The sequence below is a fragment of the Camelus ferus genome, chromosome 11, assembly GCF_009834535.1.
Source record: "Camelus ferus isolate YT-003-E chromosome 11, BCGSAC_Cfer_1.0, whole genome shotgun sequence".
In the NCBI taxonomy this organism is placed as follows: domain Eukaryota; kingdom Metazoa; phylum Chordata; class Mammalia; order Artiodactyla; family Camelidae; genus Camelus; species Camelus ferus.
In genome coordinates this window covers 68,825,060-68,843,968 of record NC_045706.1, presented here as the reverse complement: position 1 = coordinate 68,843,968, position 18,909 = coordinate 68,825,060, and the positions used below count along the sequence as shown (strand labels likewise).

The 18,909-nt window shown below is 42.1% G+C and overlaps 1 protein-coding gene across 1 annotated transcript in view; it reads right to left on the bottom strand.

The window, feature by feature from the left end:
- PCNX2 (pecanex 2) overlaps nt 1–18,909 on the bottom strand; it is a 233,437-nt gene that overhangs the window by 172,286 nt on the left and 42,242 nt on the right. Inside the window, exons 9-10 of the mRNA XM_032490546.1 lie at nt 15,103–15,238; nt 3,097–3,242 (exon numbers count right to left, since the gene is read on the bottom strand). Coding sequence (XP_032346437.1) covers nt 3,097–3,242; nt 15,103–15,238 — 282 coding nt within the window. The remainder of the gene's footprint in view (nt 1–3,096; nt 3,243–15,102; nt 15,239–18,909) is intronic.

Below are 18,909 nucleotides of genomic sequence, written 5' to 3'. Positions count from 1 at the left end.
AGGAAACTCATGAGCTTCCTTTCTAGGGGGCAGTGGCATAAAACAAGTAATACAAACACACAATAAGTATATAGTGTTTGAAGATGATGAGTGCAATAGAAAGATGAATAGTGCAAGTCAGGAGGGATTATGAGTGTGTGGACAGGGAGCTGATGTCCTTTTAAACAGGAAGGTCAGGCTAAGCCTCACCAAGAAAAGACACTTGAAAGACGAAGGGGTTGGTCGTGCAGGTATTGGAGGGGAGAGAGCTCCGGGCAGAGGCAACAGTCTTAAGGCTGGAAAAGTGCCTGGTGTGGTGAAGAACAGAAGGGCCGGCCTCACTCTGCTGTGTTAAGAATAGCGCACAGGTGGCGGGGTGGAGCGGGGGTAGTATAGCTCAGTGGTAGAGCGCATGCTTAGCCTGCACGAGGTCCTGGGATCAATCCCCAGTGCCTCCAATAAAAATAAATAAATAAATAAACTGAATTACGTCCCCTCCTCAAAAATAAAAAATAATAATTAAAAAAAATGTTTTAAGAGTAGCACACAGAGACAATGGGTGTGTGCAGGAGATGCCACTGCAGTAGCCCAGATGGGAGATGAAAGTAACTCTGACCAGGGTGGTAGCACTAAAGGTGGAAGCTGCCGCAGACGCATTTGAAGCAGCAGTACACATCCTTCCCTGTGAGAACTGAACGTGTGCGTGTGACAGGAAAGAAGACTCGAGGATGACTCCAAGATGCTCAACCCGAGAAGCTGGCAGGGTAGGGCTGTCATCAGTGGAGATGGAGCCAAGGACAGGTGGGGCAGATTCAGGATGAGAAAATTTTTAGTGTCTCGATTTGACAATAGCTACTTTGACTTCCCTAATTTTAATTTTTTTTTAGTTTCTTCTTTCTGGGTTCTGGGCCACATTCCAGGTAATAATAATAACAATAGGAACTAATATTTAAAGAACTCTTTCGATGGCTAAATTGGTTTAATCCTCACAACCTCCCTGTGGTATAGATTATCCCCATTTGACAGGACACTGAGGCACAGAGAGTTTCTGTAGCCATCCTAAGATCACAGCACTAGTGAGCAGTGGGGACTAGATTTGATTGCCACAGGGTTCTCCGGGGCCCAGGGGCCCCCCACACCAGCCAAGGAATCCATGGATAATGGAGGCGGTGGCATCTCCACTCAGGTCATCCCTGAGCACAAAATTTAAACCCCATCATAACTTGCAAGAGAGGTGATTAAAACTATAACACTACAAACGTTTCAAAACTGTAATAATCTTCAGCATCCTTTTGTAGACCTCAACTGGAATTTTTCATCACCGAGTGGATGTTAAAATAACAAGCCTAGAAACGTACAGAAATATGTGGTTTTAGTATGAAGGGTTAATACAAGCTAGTTCAACGTTCAATCATTTCTTTTCACCAGACTATTTCAAAAAAACTGTCTCATCTAACAGAGTGTATTATCTTGAATGATTTTAGTTAAGCATGAAATCTTTGTCTTCAGGGTGTGCCCCTGGGGTAACACAGTGTTGTTAGAAGAACCATTGTAACTCCTTTCCCTGACTTGTGGGTCCTGGAATTTACTGTTGTAATTTTGCATGACTATAGTTTTTAGTATGTGATCACACCATTTAAGACATTACTATAACAAGTAGTCACTGGGGGACCAAATACAGCAAGGCAGGCAACTAGCCTTCCCACGGCCCCACTGGCTGGAATTTAACTGTGCATCTCAGCCTTTTTGCTGATGACACTGTTATTAACAGCATTGTGAATTTCCAAACCCACACTCCACTCACCCCTTGAAGATCACAGTCTTGTTCTTTGTATTCCTTGAGGCGGCAGAGGTGGGCATCTCCATCCCACCTTAGCCCACCTGGCCCTCCCACCTCTGCCTCCCCATCCAGTAACGGCAGCTCCCACCCACAACACTGCGTCTTGAGGAGCTTGGTGAGAAAGAGCAAAAGGGCTTAAAGGAAAGATCAGCACTCAAATTACAGGACAGAGAAGTAGAACCCAAGCTGTGAAGGGGAAGGGCTAGACATCACTCCATCCATGTTTCTCCCCTCTGTACCCACGCCCACACCCAGGCATGTGAGCTGCAGGCTCTCCCACAAAAACGTGGCAAAGGAGAGAGCAGACCAACGCATAACACTGTCCCCAGAGCTAACCTAAGTCTAAACCACGTGACCCAATTCTCTTCCCACCCAACATTTTTTTTAATTGAAGTATAGTCAGTTTATAATGTTGTGTTAATTTCTGGTGTACAGCATCATGTGTCAGTTATACATAAACACACATATATTCTTTTTCATATTCTGTTTCATTATAGATTATCACAAGATATTGCATATAAGTCCCTGTGCTATATAGTAGGACATTGTTTAACTATTTTATATGTAGTAGTTAGTATCTGCAAATCCCAAACTCCCAATTTATTCCTCTGCCCACCCCTTCCAGCCCTGGTAACCATAAGTTTGTTTTCTATGTCTGCGAGTTTGTTTCTATTTTGTAAATAAATTCATCTGTTTCAGTTTTCTAGATTCCACATAGAAGTGATAACATACGGTATTTGTCTTTCTCTTTCTGGCTTTCTTCACTTGGTATGATAATATCTAGATCCATTTATGTTGCTGCAAATGGCATTGTTTCATTCTCTATTCCATTGTGTATATACACTACAACTTCTTTATCCAGTCATCTATCGATGGACATTTAGGATGCTTCCATGTCTTGGCTATCGTAAATAGTGCTGCTATGAACACTAAGGTGCACATATCTTTTCATATTAGAGTTTCCTCCAGATATATGCCCAGGAGTGGGATTGCTGAATCACAGGGTAAGTCTATTTTTAGTTTTTTAAGGAATCTCCAAACTGTTCCATAGTGGCCACCCCAAACGACATTCCCTCCTCCCTCCCATTTTAATTGCTAAATTACAGTTTCTTCAGTTGTTGGTATCTTACTGCTTCAACTCTGGGTTTGCAGCACAAGAGGTGGACACCTTGAAAACCCTAGCATGCAGCAAAATTTCTTTTTGTGAGCATGCACGTGCACACTGTCACGCCCCTACTGTGTCTCTCACCAGAACACGAGTGAGCTCAGGGACTTACCGATCAAGCAATGCCAACAAGGTAAGGCGATCATACCAGACCTTAATCCACTTGCCAGGGAAAATGATGAACTTGTAAAACTGCTCTCGGTTAAACTTTCCTTGTGTGGAAGAACATGACGAGTCTTCCAGATCCTGACTCAGGTGCTTTTAGATACCGAAAGGAAAAAACAGAGAACGGTTTCACATTACATGTTATTGTCATCAATAAACCTCATGCCTTAAAAAGTACCAGAAGCAGATGTTCAAATTCTGACATGTAAACCAATACAGTTCATAAATACGGGTACCCTAGAAAAGAGTAAGGATCAACAAAAAAGTCTTTTTTACCAACACACTTCAATTCCATGATAATGTAACATTAAAATTATGCTACGCATCATATCAAAACACTACTGTTAACTAAGGGCGAGAAACTGCCTTGAAAATAATTCTTACGAAATATCAGAATTCCACAAACGACCTTAAATGCCTTTCCTTTTTGAAAGGTATGTTATTTAATGTAATCCTGAGATAAATATTTAAATTTTACTCTAAGCCAAAAGATTTTCATTGACAATATGTAGCTCTTTGGTGAGGCCCAATACAAGAAAACTGAAATATTTATAGAAAAAAATCTAACCAATAAAACAGAAACAGGCAGGGGAATTTCATCCCAGATTTAAAACATTTTAACCCCAAATTCATCTCTGATTAGCTCTTCTGATCCAGTGGAGAGGAATTCAATGTTGAAGAAAAATGAGTCTTCATTCATTTGTGGAACACTTAATGAGTGACTCTGAGCCCGGCATGAGGTTGGGAGTAGGAATATATGAAAGATTATGGCAGACTCTGTCCCTGGCATCCCAGTGCCGACAGGAAAACATCCCTTAGACACGGTCACGGTCACACAGACTCAGACGCTGACAATGAATGCCCGCCAGAGCCAAGCTCTGCACATGCTAACGCTGAAGCTGGATGCATCATCTGAAAAACACGTGACACAGACCTTGAAGAGATGAAGCCAAGGGGTCCACTCAGGGAGGAACACAGAGGACGGAAAGGAGGAAGAAACACTTAAGAGGTGAAAAATCAAAACCTACCTCTTCTGACACCTGATATGATATTTAAAACATAAGGAGTTAAAGCAACCTGTTGTGACGGTTTTTCCAGAGACTACTCTTGAAATTAAATATAGTTACCTCGATTTTTCATTCTCCATGTTCCATGGCTAAACATCTCAGAAAACTGGAGATCACCTCTTTAAACACAGTGTAATAAGGACCTCGGTCACAGTCATCTTCTGAAAACACACGGTTTTATCCTCTTGTGCTCTGGGGGCACACTTGTCATGTGCACTTAGTAAGCATCTTGTGTACAAATCAAAGCCCAAGGACTCGGAGGTAACTTAGGGTATTTTCCCCTACATTGGAGAACATTAGGTATCACACTTTTTCAAAAAATATAGTTTTATTAAATATTGAGTCAATGCAAATACATATTTTTTTAGTATGTGTAAGGTGGAAAGAAAAACAATTCAATGAATGTGGCTGTCACCCAGGGTAAGAAAAAGAGCACAAATGGAATCACAGACATTCCCAACCACTTCCCTTCCCTCCTCCTTCGGCAAGTGCCACTGTCCTGAATTTGGTGTCATCATTCTCTTTCTTTTCTTCAGTGTTTGCTATACTTATATTCACAACTTCTATACTGTTTATTTATGTTTTAGAACCTTATAGATACAAAACCACAGCATATATAGCCTTCTGCTCCTTTCTTTTTGCTTTCTTCTTCCCTCTGCTCCACATTCTGTTCCCGAGGCTGACACATTGCCATGTTTTATTAGCTGCAGCATATATATTTTCATGGCTATATAATATTCCATTACATGGATGTGCCATAATTCACCTATTCATTTTACTGTTGAATATTTAGGGACTTGGGGCTTTTTTTTCAATTTTTTTCTTTTTTCCTTTTTTTTTTTCTTTCTTTTTTTATGCTATTCTGCTGCTATGAATGTTCTTGAACATGTCTCCTGGTACATCTGTATAAAAAAGTTCTTTAGAACATACACCTGGGAATGGAACTCCTAGGAATGCAAATGTTCAACTATACCAGATGTTCAACTTTACTGAAAAAAAAAAGTTTGACTTTTCCAGGAAATGCACAAATTTACCAGACATGAAATTACTGGGTGTGGAAATGTTCAATTTACTAGATAATACTTCAGTGCTATGGGTTTACACACCCCCAACAGCACACACATGCTGCATCGCTCCACATCCTCACCAACATCTGAGAGCAACAGGCAATTTTTAATTGTTGCTAATCTGGTAAGAATAAAGTGATATTTCTTGTTTATTCTAATTTGCATTTCCCTCACTATTAATGAAGTCGAGCATTTTGTTTGCTTTTAGTTTTTCTTCCTGAAATCATTTGCCCCTTTCTCTGTTGGCCTGCAGCTTTGTCTTTCATTAGTTTGTACATGTGTACGTGTGTATATATGTACACATGTGTATGCATGGAGGCATACTGTGTGTGTACCTGTGTGCCTTTGTATATATACATACATGTATGATCAAGACCTTTATTAAAGGATATATGTTACAGATATGTTCCCAATTTACGGCTTGGTTTTTTACATTCTTTACAGCATTATTGATAAATACATGTTCTTTTTTTATTGAAGTATAGTAAATTTACAATGTTGTGTCAATTTCTGGTGTACAGCACAATGCTTCAGTCATACATGTACATACATATATTCGTTTTCATATTCCTTTTCATTATAGGTGACTACAAGGTATTGAATATAGTTGATAAATACAAGTTCTTAATTTAAGTGAAATATAATGTATCCAACTTTTCCTACCAAGTGCAAAAGCTCTGCACTTTCTATACCTTGTTTACTAAATCCTTTCTCCCCCAAGGCTGCAAAGATATTTGATTATATCACCTCTCCTAAAGTTGTATAGTTTGGCCTTTCGCATTTAAGTTGCTGGTCGACCAGGAATAAATTTTTGTGTATAATGTGAAATAGGGTACATTTCCTTTACCATAAAGAAAACCGTTGCCCCAGTGCCTTTAATTAAAATGTTCATCCTTTTCTTGCTGGTTTACCAGCATCCCAACTGCCTAAGTCTGTGTTATCTCAGCCTTTAAATTTTTAATATTTTTCCTATCCCGTTCTTCCCTTCATCTCCTTCTGGGATTCTGACCGAGGAGGATGACAGCCCTTCTGACAATGTCCTCCTCACCCTATAACCTCCTGTTCTGTTTCCCTCTGTGTCTCTCTGTGCTACATCGAAATTATTTCTCCAGATCTAACTTTCACTTTACCAGTTCTCTGCTCCTAAGTGTCAGATTTCTTGTCAAATCCTCCAAGAGTTTGCTTTCATTATCACATTTCTCATTTCTCGTATTTGGTGCTTCTCCAGATCTTCTTGGTGATTATAAGCCTTTTGCTTCTTACTTACATTTTCAATCTCTTCTTTTACTCCTTTCGATGTATTAGATGTACCTACTCTCTATTCTGAATCTGATCATTACAATTTCTAAATTCACTGAGAGTCCGTTTCTGCTTTCTGGTGACGTTCCTGGCTCTTATTCGCGGCAGTCGGTTTTGTAGTATATGTTAAAACTTTTCACTTAGTCATACTTTCCTTGTCTCTTTACTAGCATGCATTCTTCAAGAGCAATATTAAAGCTCTGTTCTTCCAGACTGAAATTTACCTTTGTTTCTGCTAGGTGCTTAGAGGCACTACCACTCAAGGACCACTTCAGAATACATCCTCTGTTTGAGCTGTTTGAACCATCCATGTAGAGTGAATAAGGGCTGCAAACTGGATGTTATCTTGTGGTTACAAAGTCTTCAGAGAGATTTCTGTCCCCTTAGTCAGCACCAAGGTTTGAGACAGGCAGCTTTCCCGGCAGCTCCCTTGTGGGAGTGCTGATGATAGAGTGTGTTTATTTAATCCTAACAAGTGGGGTGCAGCTTGTTGGGGCCCTAGATTAAGAGGAGAGGGTCCTGTTAGATTTTGTTGTGCTTTGTCTCCAGTTCTCAGCGCACAAAGACAGTTAAATCCAAATCCCCCATTGACCTCCTCCTTCACTGTTGGGCCATTCATTGCTCGTCCTTTCTGTCAGTCAGCCTTCTAGAGATGCCCAGCCTCCTCTGAATCGTCTAATTATAATCTGTGTTTTTACAATTGTGGTTTAAAAAAACACAGTGTAAAACTGACCATCGTAACTATTTTTAAGTGTACATTTCACTGGTGTTAACGACATTCGTATTGTTGTGCAACAGATCGCCAGAACTCTTTTATCCTGCAAAACTGAAACTCGGTCTGCATAGAACACTAACCCCCCATTCTCTCCTCCCCCAGCCCCTGGCCACCACCATCCTGCCTTGTCTCCAGGAATTTGCCTACTTTAGGTACCTCGTATAAGTGGAATCATACAGTATTTGTTCTTGACTGCCTTATTTCATGCAGCATCATGTCTTCAAGGTTCATCCGTGTAGCCTGTGTCAGAATTTCCTTCCTTTTTAAGGATGCGTAAAGTTCCATTGCGTGGATACACGCCACATTTCATTTATTCATTCACCTGTTGATAGACATTTGGATCGCTTCCACTTCCTGGTGGAATATTCACTATTCCAACAGTGAAGAATGCTGCTGTGAACACGCACATGCAAATATCTGAGCCCTTGCTTTAGGCTCTTTCAGACGTGTGCCTAAAAGTGGACTTGGTGGATGATTCAAGTCCGTGTTTTTATTTGTTTGCACTTGCCTGAATTTTTCCAAAATGGATTTGAGGTAGGCTCTCATTTCCTGTAGGCTAATGAACATAAAACACGGGAGACTGATAAGAAGGACCAAGACAAGAAAAGGCAGGAGGGCAGAACGGAAGAGCAGCCGTGGAGGTGGTGTGGTCTTTTAAAGGTCTCCCTCCCAGACGGCTCTTTGACTTATAAAGCAAGAGGTTATCCTTGGAGAGTCTGCATATTTTTTTTATCTTAATTCACTGAAAGTCACGGATGTCAAAATGCCTGGCACGCATCAGGACAGCACACTTGCTTCACTGGAGACCACTGAGAGGTTTCACCATCTCTCTGTTCCCAGATGCTAATTCACTGACTCAGCTCTGCAGCATGCAGTCAGACTATAAAATATTAATGCAAAAGGCATTTCAAGGGAAAGCTGACCCATCGTGAAGGCAATATACAGGATGGGCCGGGCTGTATTATTACAGGAAAGCTGAGACTGTCAGCAATGCTTGCGTCTGGAATTCTCCTCCCAACAGAAAAGAGTGCTCGTGGAAACTTCCTGCTGTCACTTGAGCAGGAAGTGAGCAAGAAGAGCATGTGTGCTCCAGAGTAAACCTTCCCCCTGCAAAGAGATCCTTTTCCTTCATGTTCCCTGGACAAAGAGTGCAAGTAAGAAATGTGTGTACAGGTGTATGTGGTTTACTGTTCTGTGATGTAGGAATTCAGGCGTGACGCCTAAATAGGTCAAGGACAAGCAACAGTGGAGGCGATGGCATTTTTTTAAATAATAAAAAAGGATATTCTTATTAGAACATTTTAATAGAATATTTTATTAGAATATTAGATTTTATTTGAATATTAACCTTAGGGAAGTTCAAACTAAAAAAAAAAATCACATGAAGACTACATCTTTTGCAAAACTTATTAAAGATTCTGGCGTATCAGGCTTTTTATTGCTGCATAAATGAAAATCCTTGTTTAAAAACATCTCAGAATTTAATGCAGAGAGAAAACTGACTTGATTTCTGTGATCATTTGCGGGGGACGCCACAGCAAGGTGCCACAGTTTGGGTGGCTTAGACAATAGGAATGTCTGTCTTCCCCCAGACTATCTGAAAAATCCAAGAGTTCCATATAACTAATAAAAATTTTGATAATACTAATAATTGACACCGATTATTAAAGGCACAGTTTTGCCATATATCCTCTCTAATCCTCCAAACCTCACAATAACTCTTCCACGGAAGTGTTGCTATTATTCTGGAGGCTAGAAGCCCAGGATCAAGGTGTTGGCAGGACTGGTTTCTTCCGAGGCCTCTCTCCTTGGCTTGTAGACGGCCACCCTCTCCCTGTGTGTTCCCACGGTTTCCCTCTGTGTGTCCGTGTCCTGCTCTCCTCTTCTTAAAAGGACACCAGCCATACTGGATTAAGTTCTACACCAATGACATCATTTTAACTTAATCGCCTCTTTAAAGGTCCTATTCCAAATACAGTCATATTCTCAGGTCCTGGGGGGTTACAACTGCAGTATATGGATTTTGAGGGAGCACAAGTCAGCTCGTAACAACGTCCTTTATGAGAAAATCAGGTTCATTGAATTTCATTTTTTGCCTTAAATACCAGGGAACGCACAGAGCTACATGTTTCAGAGAATTACAGCAATTATTCTTAGCCTGTTTTATGATGTAAATCTCAAACTCAAATGTTTCTCATCATTTTAATCATTCATTTTATTCACTCATCCCAACAGATATGTATCGTGCAGATTATCTAAGCCAGATCCTATATGTAATCTAAGCTGAGAATTCAAAGAATAACAAGACAGAGTTTCTATCTTGAAGGGGTTTAGAAATTCCTGGGGTGTAGACAAGCTAACCCGCCCTGATAACTCAACCACACACACACACACACACACACACACACACACAAGTCTGCATCTGTATACTCGGAAAGAGACAGACAAGGGAGCTGAGGGAGCGTATAAGGTGGACACGCCCAGCAAGGACATGGAGAAAGGGGTCCCAGGGCAGAGCTCCTGGAGGGTATCAGCAGTGCAGGGGCTGCAGGCGTGAGGGTCACAGTGGAGACGGAGGGGGAGTTTCCCAACTATGACTCAGGTAAATTCAGAGACACACTAACCAAAACACCGTTTCTGACTCTGATCTGTTAAGTAAGCCTCACCCAGGAACAGCCACATCACCCCATCCAGTAAGTCAGGCCTGCAGCTTTCTTCTACTATTAGAAGAAGGAGAGGAGTAAAGGAGGGGGACAGGGTGTAAACTGAACATGAGTCCTTTTTAAGAGACAGGATGGGAGGAGGGTACAGCTCAGTGGTAGAGTGCCTGCCTAGCATGCACAGGGTCCTGGGTTCAGTCCCCAGTTCCTCCATTAAAGATAAATAAATTTAAAAACCTAATTACCACCCCTTCAAAGAAAACAACAGGATAAATGCCGTTGCTCCCTCCCCACATGGGTCTGCGTTGACAGCATAAGACCAACGTCTGTTTCATGAATCTCAATGATCAAGAACAACTTGAATGATGATCAGCATATTCAGTTTAAGAAGGGAGGGAAGAATCAGTTATAGTTCAATTTATAAAAAAATTCCAAATTTAAAAGAAAAAAGCAGGGAAGTACAAAGTACACTTCAGGAATAATTTTTGGTAGAATCAAAACATTTAAGAGTGTAAAGGTCTCCACCCCTCCCCCAAGCTACCTGAAAAGTTCTACAGTTCAAAATAACGGAACCTTCGAGAATTCCACATGACCGACAAGAATTCTGACGGTATTAATCGCTGCCACCGATCATTAAATTTTGCCACATATTATCTCCAATCCTCAAAACCTCATCATAACTCTCCCACATCAGTGTTATCATCCACATTTAAACTACGGGAAACTGAGGCTTTGAGAGGGGAGATCACTCCCCCAAGGTCCAGCATGCAGCCAGGACTGTGGGAAGCCGAAACCCGGTCTCTGCTGTTTCCCGCACTTCAGGGAACCCAGGCGAATCCACACATCAGGCCGGGCTCACCCGTAGGGTGAAGGCCACTTTCACAGCAGGACCATTCCAGAGACAATACACACAAGTCCAGCTGTGCAAGAGGACATTAAAAACAGCGTTGAGAGAGAAACCACGAGAAAATGGACACTGACAAAAATAACTAGGATGGGGAAGAATGGCTGACAAATAACATGTGCAAACAATTTCAGAGTCAGTTTTATAACTTTGAGCATGAACCCTACCTAACAAAAGGGAGAACACAAATGAAGGTCTGTTATGTGGAGACGAGTGAGCGACCGGCTCTACAGGACGTTCCCAAAGTCAGAGAGGACTAGGGCAGATTTAATTGCATTTGGTGGGGGGGGGTCTTGAAAAATTCCTGGAGGGGGAAGGGGAGAGAAAAGGGATGGTAGAAGGAGGGGGCAGGATACACAGTAGTCCTGGGTAGCCCCATGTGCTCCTCCTCAAAAGACTGTCATCATCTCCACTGCTCACCCTTGACCTATTTACACATCCCCTGTGGATTCCCATGCACAGAACAGTGACCCGTGAGATGGGTGAGGGGTCTACCAGATCACACGTGCAGCACTCCTGCGACCATGAAGAACAGAGGGAGATAAGGGGTCCCTGCTTATTTTTGCTGGACTAAGAAACAGCCCTTCCCTCGTGTTCTCCCTGACCTTCTGCCTCCTCGCTCCAGGCAGTGCCCACACTTGCTTCTCTCTCACCCGCAGGCCTCGCCCCGGCTCTTCCTCTGCCAACTTCAATGCACCCTCCATGTTTTAGCTGAGATCCCACCTCACGGGGGAAGTCTCCCAGATGCCCTGTATCCTGGCCTGGGGCTTCTTCCACAGCCACGGCGCCTGAGCCTGTCGCGATCACATCTCCACCCCAGACAGCTGACCTGGTTGACCAGATGTCAAACTGCTTGAAGGCAGAGGCTGGTGATTTCTACTGTGGTTTACCCTGCCCCCAGCACAGGGCTGAGGTACAGTAAGTCTTCACTAAGTACATGCAGGACAATGAGCAGAAAACCAATCTAATTTTTATCTCATAGCCAAAACCTAATTGAAATTCCTGGTGGTATCAATTAAATTTGGAAAACTAAATAATAGAACTAAAGAGTTGTTTTCTATATGAGATCTTTGCAAACATTTACTGAGGGGCCAAAGAGGAGCCTGGAGGGAAATCTTCATTTTCCACCTCTATACTACAGAGAGTAAAACTTAAACATTTAAAAAAATTTATCTAAAATTAAACAAGATTACACTGTATAGCACAGGGAAATATACACAAAATGTTGTGATAACTCACAGAGAAAAAAATGTGACAATGAGTGTGTATATGTCCATGAATGACTGAAAAATTGTGCTGAACAATGGAATTTGACACAACATTGTAAAATGATTATAAATCAATAAAAAATGTCAAAAAAAATTTATCTAAAATTAAGAAAGTTAAGAAAGTTGAAGTTCAAGGAGGGGAGGGTAGAGCTCAGTGGTAGAGCACACGTTTAGCTTGCATGAGGTCCTGGGTTCAATCCTCTGTCTCCCCATTAAATTAATTAATTAATTAATTAATTAATTAATTAATTAATTAATTAAAATTAATAAATAAATTTAATTAAATAAATCAATTTCATTAAATTGAATAAATTAATTAAATTAAATAAATCAATAAATCTAATTACCACCCAAACAAACAAAACACTGCAAAGGATAAGAACTGTCTTATCCCCTTCTGTATCTATTTCTTAGCCTAACGAATGGTCTACAAGTAATAAGAGCCTCATCAAATGTTTTCTGAACTGAATAAAATACATATTAAAAAGAAAATTTGAAGTTTATCAGTGAATTTAGTTAAGCAGCAGTGAGACACTACATGCAAATTTAGTTTTTTATACACTTCATTTACATTATGATGCCACTTAGAGAATTTCAAGTGTAAAATGAAGAATAGCGTGGCTCTGGTTTATCCATGCCACAGTTACCTACTCCCGAGTTTCTGCTGTACCTGGGACGTTTTTGAGATATTAAGGCAACGGATTTGCATCTCTGACAATCCAAAATTCCTAGTTTCCCTACAATTCTGCCGCTCGTGGAGTCAATAGCATTTGCATCTTCCCAAACTATCTGAATATTTTCACATAAACTGTCCCTCCTTGCAGGGACCTCTAGTAATGACATTCTGGCCGTAGGTAGAGGATGCATCCCCAGGCCTGTCTCAGGAAAATGCAAGTTTCTCAGAGAAAACCCACATTCCGCAGGGCCCCACCCCCCTGCACTAAGGCTTGTGGCAGGAGCTAGTGCGGGCAGTGGAGGTGGGGCTGGGTACAGGACACAAAGTGTAGGGGACGGAGCTGAGCCCACGGGAGCACATGAGGATACAGAAAAGGCTGGTGAGCACAAAGACTCATGGAGAGGAGAAGGCCACAGAATGCAGGGGCCTCAGAGCTGGGGGCTGATGGAAGGGTCAGAGACCCCAGTAGTGTACCCTAACTGGGCAGGGGTGGGACAGGAGGGAAGGGGACAGGGCACAAGCATTTTAGAATGACACAGCAATTGAGGACAGGACAAAATTGGTTAGAACCAAGATGGTGGAAGAGTTGACTTCCAGTAAACCTTGAGCCTCACTATACGTTCACTGTAACACATTAGCTGCTAAATGTCATACCCACAGGCACCATGACAGTTCCCAGGCTGACCATGAAAGGACAAAAAGTAAGCGGCGGAGGGGGGAGGAATTCCAGGAAATACCTGCCCCTTCTCCAAAATAGTTGGAATGATCCTCCCATTTGTTAGCCTGTGAAATTACCCAGCCCATAAAAACTGTGCCATACCCTGAGGCCACCTCTCTTGCCTGCTGAGGCAGCCCTCACTGTGTCAACGGAGTGGGTATCTCCCTAAATAAATCTCCTTCCATTTTACTATGGCTTATTCTTGAATTCTTTCCTGCCTGAGACAAGAACCTAATCTCTGGTAACGGGCAGGGAACCCCCAGTGGGATCTAAGCCAGGTTTGGCCACCAGGGGCGCCCTCCCACCTCCGCTGGCCTCCCAGGGTGTTGGGAAGCTTCCTTCCGCATCCGGATGCCCTGGAAGGGAGGGAAGGGAGGAAACAGCCCTGAAGACTGACTCCTTGAATTAAGTGAATGCTTTTTCCCACCAAAACTCTTTCATGCCTGGGAGGGCTGGTTACCCTTCACTGGCTTTTTCAAGTCCTCCCTACCCAGTGCCCCACTCCCATCCAGTCAGCAGGAATACTGTCCAGGACAGCATATGGTCAGTTAGAAGGGACTATGACATTTTTTTTCACACAGCTGAACAATAGTGTATAAATTACTGTGGCATCTTTTGGAAAAACTTGGTTAAGCAAGCATGAAAACAAATATAAAACCATAAACATATTTTTTGTTGGCAATATTCTCCAGAAGAAATCAAAACATTGTCAGGAGGAAGGTAAGTGCAGCAATAGAGAAACATCACACTAACTGGCCAGTGTTGCATCTGTAGAACTCTTCCTTCCATCTGTACCTACTGAAATCTACTTTTCTTCAAGGTCCAGCCCAAGTGTCCCTTCTTGTAAGGAGCCTTCTCCATCCTCATTCTCCAAAATGCCCTGACGGAATCTGTACCTCTAAGTTCAGGACCAGGTGTATGTCTTTCCTCCCATGTTATCTTTTTTTTTAATTCTTTGCTCTGCCTCCCACAGTCTCATTAAAGGCCTCCCACAGCCTCATTAAAGGTGCACTGAATAAATGAATAAACACCAATGTTATCTGTCAGTAAACGAACAGAAGGCTTCATCTTTCAAGTCCCTTGATGGTCGTGTCATTTGCTCCAAAAATAAAGTCTCGCTTCCCAGCCAAGATTCTCTTTCAAAATCTCTGAAGCTCAATATATAAGGTGATAACAAATTAATAAAAGTCTAGATATTTTCCAAACCACAGGGGAAAAAGCCATCCTAACCAAGTGAGCATCCTGGCCACCAAAGAGCAATGTAAATAAACTTCTAACGCATTTGGAAGAGCAATTAAGACAGTAATAATCCTGTTAGCATCAGCAGAAGGGTACCTGTTACCTAAATGGTTTCTTTACACGTTCGTTCAGTAGACCACCATGCAGTGATATAGCCCCAACCCAGTGACGTAAAATTCAGCATAAGGCCGGACTAGTTCTGTTGGGTAAATCCAACCTGGAAGTAGGTTTCAAGATCCCTGCTTCTGGAGCATTTACAAGCAGTGATGCTGGAACATACCCGTGGGGTTTCTGGCTGGGTCCTCCGAGCCACCATCAGTAACAGCTGCTGTTGAAGGGCACTGACCGCGGGGTCCCCGGAAGAAGGGTCTTGACTCTCGGACGTGGTGGTACTGGAGGAGCTGATCTGTATGTCCCTGAGGATGGGCCAAACAAACGCTCTGGTTACCTGGAAGTGCAGGACGTCATCTATTAACTGTACACAAACACAGGGGCTCCAGGGATCATCCAGGAAGGCCACGGATAAGCCTTTACAACCTTACACAAGCCGTTCCAAGTCGAAAATTGCGTGTGCAATGCTACCTGCAGGCAGAAGGACGGTCGTCTTGCACACACACATTTGAATCACTCAGGCTGTCCAGAGCTGCAGGGTGCCACGGGATAGGGAGGTAAACGCCTCGTGAACGCCAGAGGCGACGACCTTATTTTTCTTTTCTTTTCTATTCGGGTTGGGGGGGCAGTAACTAGGTTTATTTATTTATTTATTTATTTATTTATTTATTTATTTATTTATTTATTTTTAAATAAAGTTGCTGGGGATTGAACCCAGGACCTCATGCATGCTAAGCACCCGCTCTACCACTGAGCTATCCCCTCCCCTCTGACCTTATTTTTCTATATATTTAATGGTGGTAGCAACCGTCTCTAGCTTCATATTTGGTAAATACAATAAATAGCAAGCTGGACCACTCCCAAGACGCCAATCAGGAAGACACAGTGATGGCCTAACACCTCTGCTACCTCTGGCAACCCCCAACACCAGCCCGCATCACCCCTTCGCCCACACCCCGTCGCCACCCAGAGCAAAGCAAGTGCTCGTCACAGAAAAGAAATGCCCCAGGTAATTGTAAAAGAGGACATTACTGAGCCAGCTGTGATCTGCATCTAAATCGCTTTGTTGTCTTCCATCCCATCGGACAGACAGGACTTAATTAATGGAACTCTTTAAGCAATATCAGATCCTGGCATTCTTCCTTTGGCTCAGAAAGCAAAAACTAGGACACTTCTCTCTGCCTGCATTTCTGGCAGGGTACCGATAACTCTGAGGAGACAGTACGGGCCGCCTCCACCACAGTCATTTCTAACAGAATTCCTGCTGACGTAACTCCAGTTTTATTCAATCATCTAACACCCTGGGTTCAGAAGAGACTAGGTCCCTCCCTAGCCCCCAGGGGTAAATCCTGGTCACCCCACACCCATCCAGGTAAGTCCAGCCACACCGCCCAGTGCCTGGCTTTAGGATGGGAACATAACCCCAGAAGAGGCCAGTGTCAAGCAAAGGGGAGTAGAAGAGGCTCAGGGGCAACTTCTTCTACTTCTTAAAAGGTAACAAAAGTAAGAGACCGTCTTTCTCCTGACCTTTTGATGCTATGTGAATAAGAAACTCACAACCACACAGTCATCATGAAGGCCAAGTGTGAGGACAGCAAAGCTAAGAGATAGAAACTAGTTCCCTTTTTTAATTAACTTATTTCATTGCTAGGGCTTTTTGGGGAGGGTTAATTAGGTTTATTTATTTATTGTAGTGGAGGAGGGACTGGGGATTGAACCGAGGACCTCATGCATGCTAAGCACACGCACCCACAAAAGAAAGAAACTAGTTTCTTTTTTAAATTGTATTATTTTTTCCGTTTTCTTTTCATTTTTCAGTTTTATTAGGTAGAATTGTTACAATTTGACTGCACATGTACAATATATTGTATGTAAATATATAGACACAATATACTGCATATTTAAAAAAAATTTACATATATGTACTGTTCATTGAGAAACTAGTTTCTTGACAGCCAGTCAGCCCTGCACCGGTCACCCCTTTGGACTTCCTGTTTCTAACACATCCTGTAATACATCCAGTAACTGTTTAATCCATTTTCAGTTTGGGTCTTCAGGTTCTTGGGACCCAAACCACCTCAAGAATGCAGATGCTGCCCTAACTAAGGCCATCATCGCCTTTTGATTTCTGACCTCACATTTCAGTATAAAGTCTCTGGCAAGTTCTTGGATCTTTCTCTTCCCTAACTCCCTACTACCATATTCATGAACATGCAAATACTTACTTTACAGGAACAGGGCTGAAAACATGACAGCTATTCACATGGGTGCATGCACACATGCAAGAATTTCTCGACATTTTTGAGACATCATTTAGGACCATTTGATGACACATTCAGTAAAGGCCTTCATGTCAAGAACCATTTAGGAAACATCACACGTTAACATCAGGGTTTAAGAAATGAGTCAGGCGGGATGAGTACAGGGAACCTGAAAACTTAAAAATCCTGTCCTTCCATTATCTGGATGAATGTTCTGTAAACTGCTTTTGCTTCCCGTCTATATTAGTGGTGTAATGTCTAGGGGGGAAAACGTTACATTCATACAGACAATGTTCACTCAAACATATCAGCAACTTCTGAGGACCGAAATTGTCATTTCAGAGCTAAATATAATAGGATCAAAAACATCTTGTTAATGCAAAGTCAGAGAAACCTAAAACTCAGCAAATGTGAGAACTTCGCTAAAACCAAAAGATTACTCTGACTTTCCTGTAGGTGATGTAGGTGGTGACTATAAAGGTGGCGGGGGATGGAAAAGTGCTCTTCTATGACAAAATCTAGAAAGAGTATAGCGCCCTCTACTGCCAACTGAAATAAACGAAGCCGGCACAACCGTGTGAGCTGTAACAGCTACTTCAGAGCAACCCTCCTCCTTCCTGCCAGGAAACACGGTGCAAAAGGAAGTGTCAATACACTGCAGCTGAATTTTTTGCCTATTACTTAGCATGCTTCTGACTGCAAAATAAAAATGATAATAAAGAACATTATTACAAGGACCTACTGTAGCGCAAGGGAACTATATTCAATTCCTCGCAATAACATATAATGGAAGAACTTGAAAAGAAAAAATATACATGTGTGTATATGTATAACTGAATCACTTTGCTGTACACCTGAAACTAACATTGAAATCAACTACACATCAATAAAAATAAAATTGAAAGTAAAACAAGAACATTTTCTCATGCAAGCCCTTTAAAAATCCTATGTAAAAATCAAGGGTTTGGTTTTCTTTTCAAAATCGTTTGGATGACTTCTAGAGTTAAACAGAAACAGGCTTGAATTGCTACACTTCTACGTAGCATCTGTGACTATCAACATGCTGTTTTCCTGTGTCAAATCCTCACCTGTAAAACCGGGATGATGTCTCCTTCATAGGGACTCCTGTAATAATGAACTCAGACTGGGCACAGTGCCTCCTATATATTAGACACTTAATAACCAGACACAACCTTCCTATTTCCTTCTATTGACAGAGGATCTGACTTTGCTTATTTTCATATTAAATAGCAATGCAGCCCCTATGCTTTTCCCACAAACAACATGTTAATTCTAGTGGTCTCTACCAGCGGGAATGGGGGAAGAATGTCTTGGCTTCAACTCACACCTAATCCTCTTTTTCTTATTTTTTTCTTTCTTTCAGAAAAACAGATGTAAGCAACATGCCAAGTTCCCTCTTAATTAACCGCTTTTACAAGAGTTGAGTATTCTAGACGAGGCATGATGATATTGAGAAAGACCCTTTCCTGAGCTTTCTGACTGGTACGTCTTCATCAGAAAACCTTCCTTGTCACGTGTATCTGGGGTTCCTGTCTGGCAGGGGGGAGATATGAAACGCTGCTCCCGGTGTTGCTCCAAGGGAAAAGATTTACCCTCTTAGCCTGGCACAGTTTTCTGCGGTCCTGATGCTGAAGTGAGACCCACGGGCACCAGCTTGTCCACTCAAGAACCGATGATGTCACAAAAGTCACTCA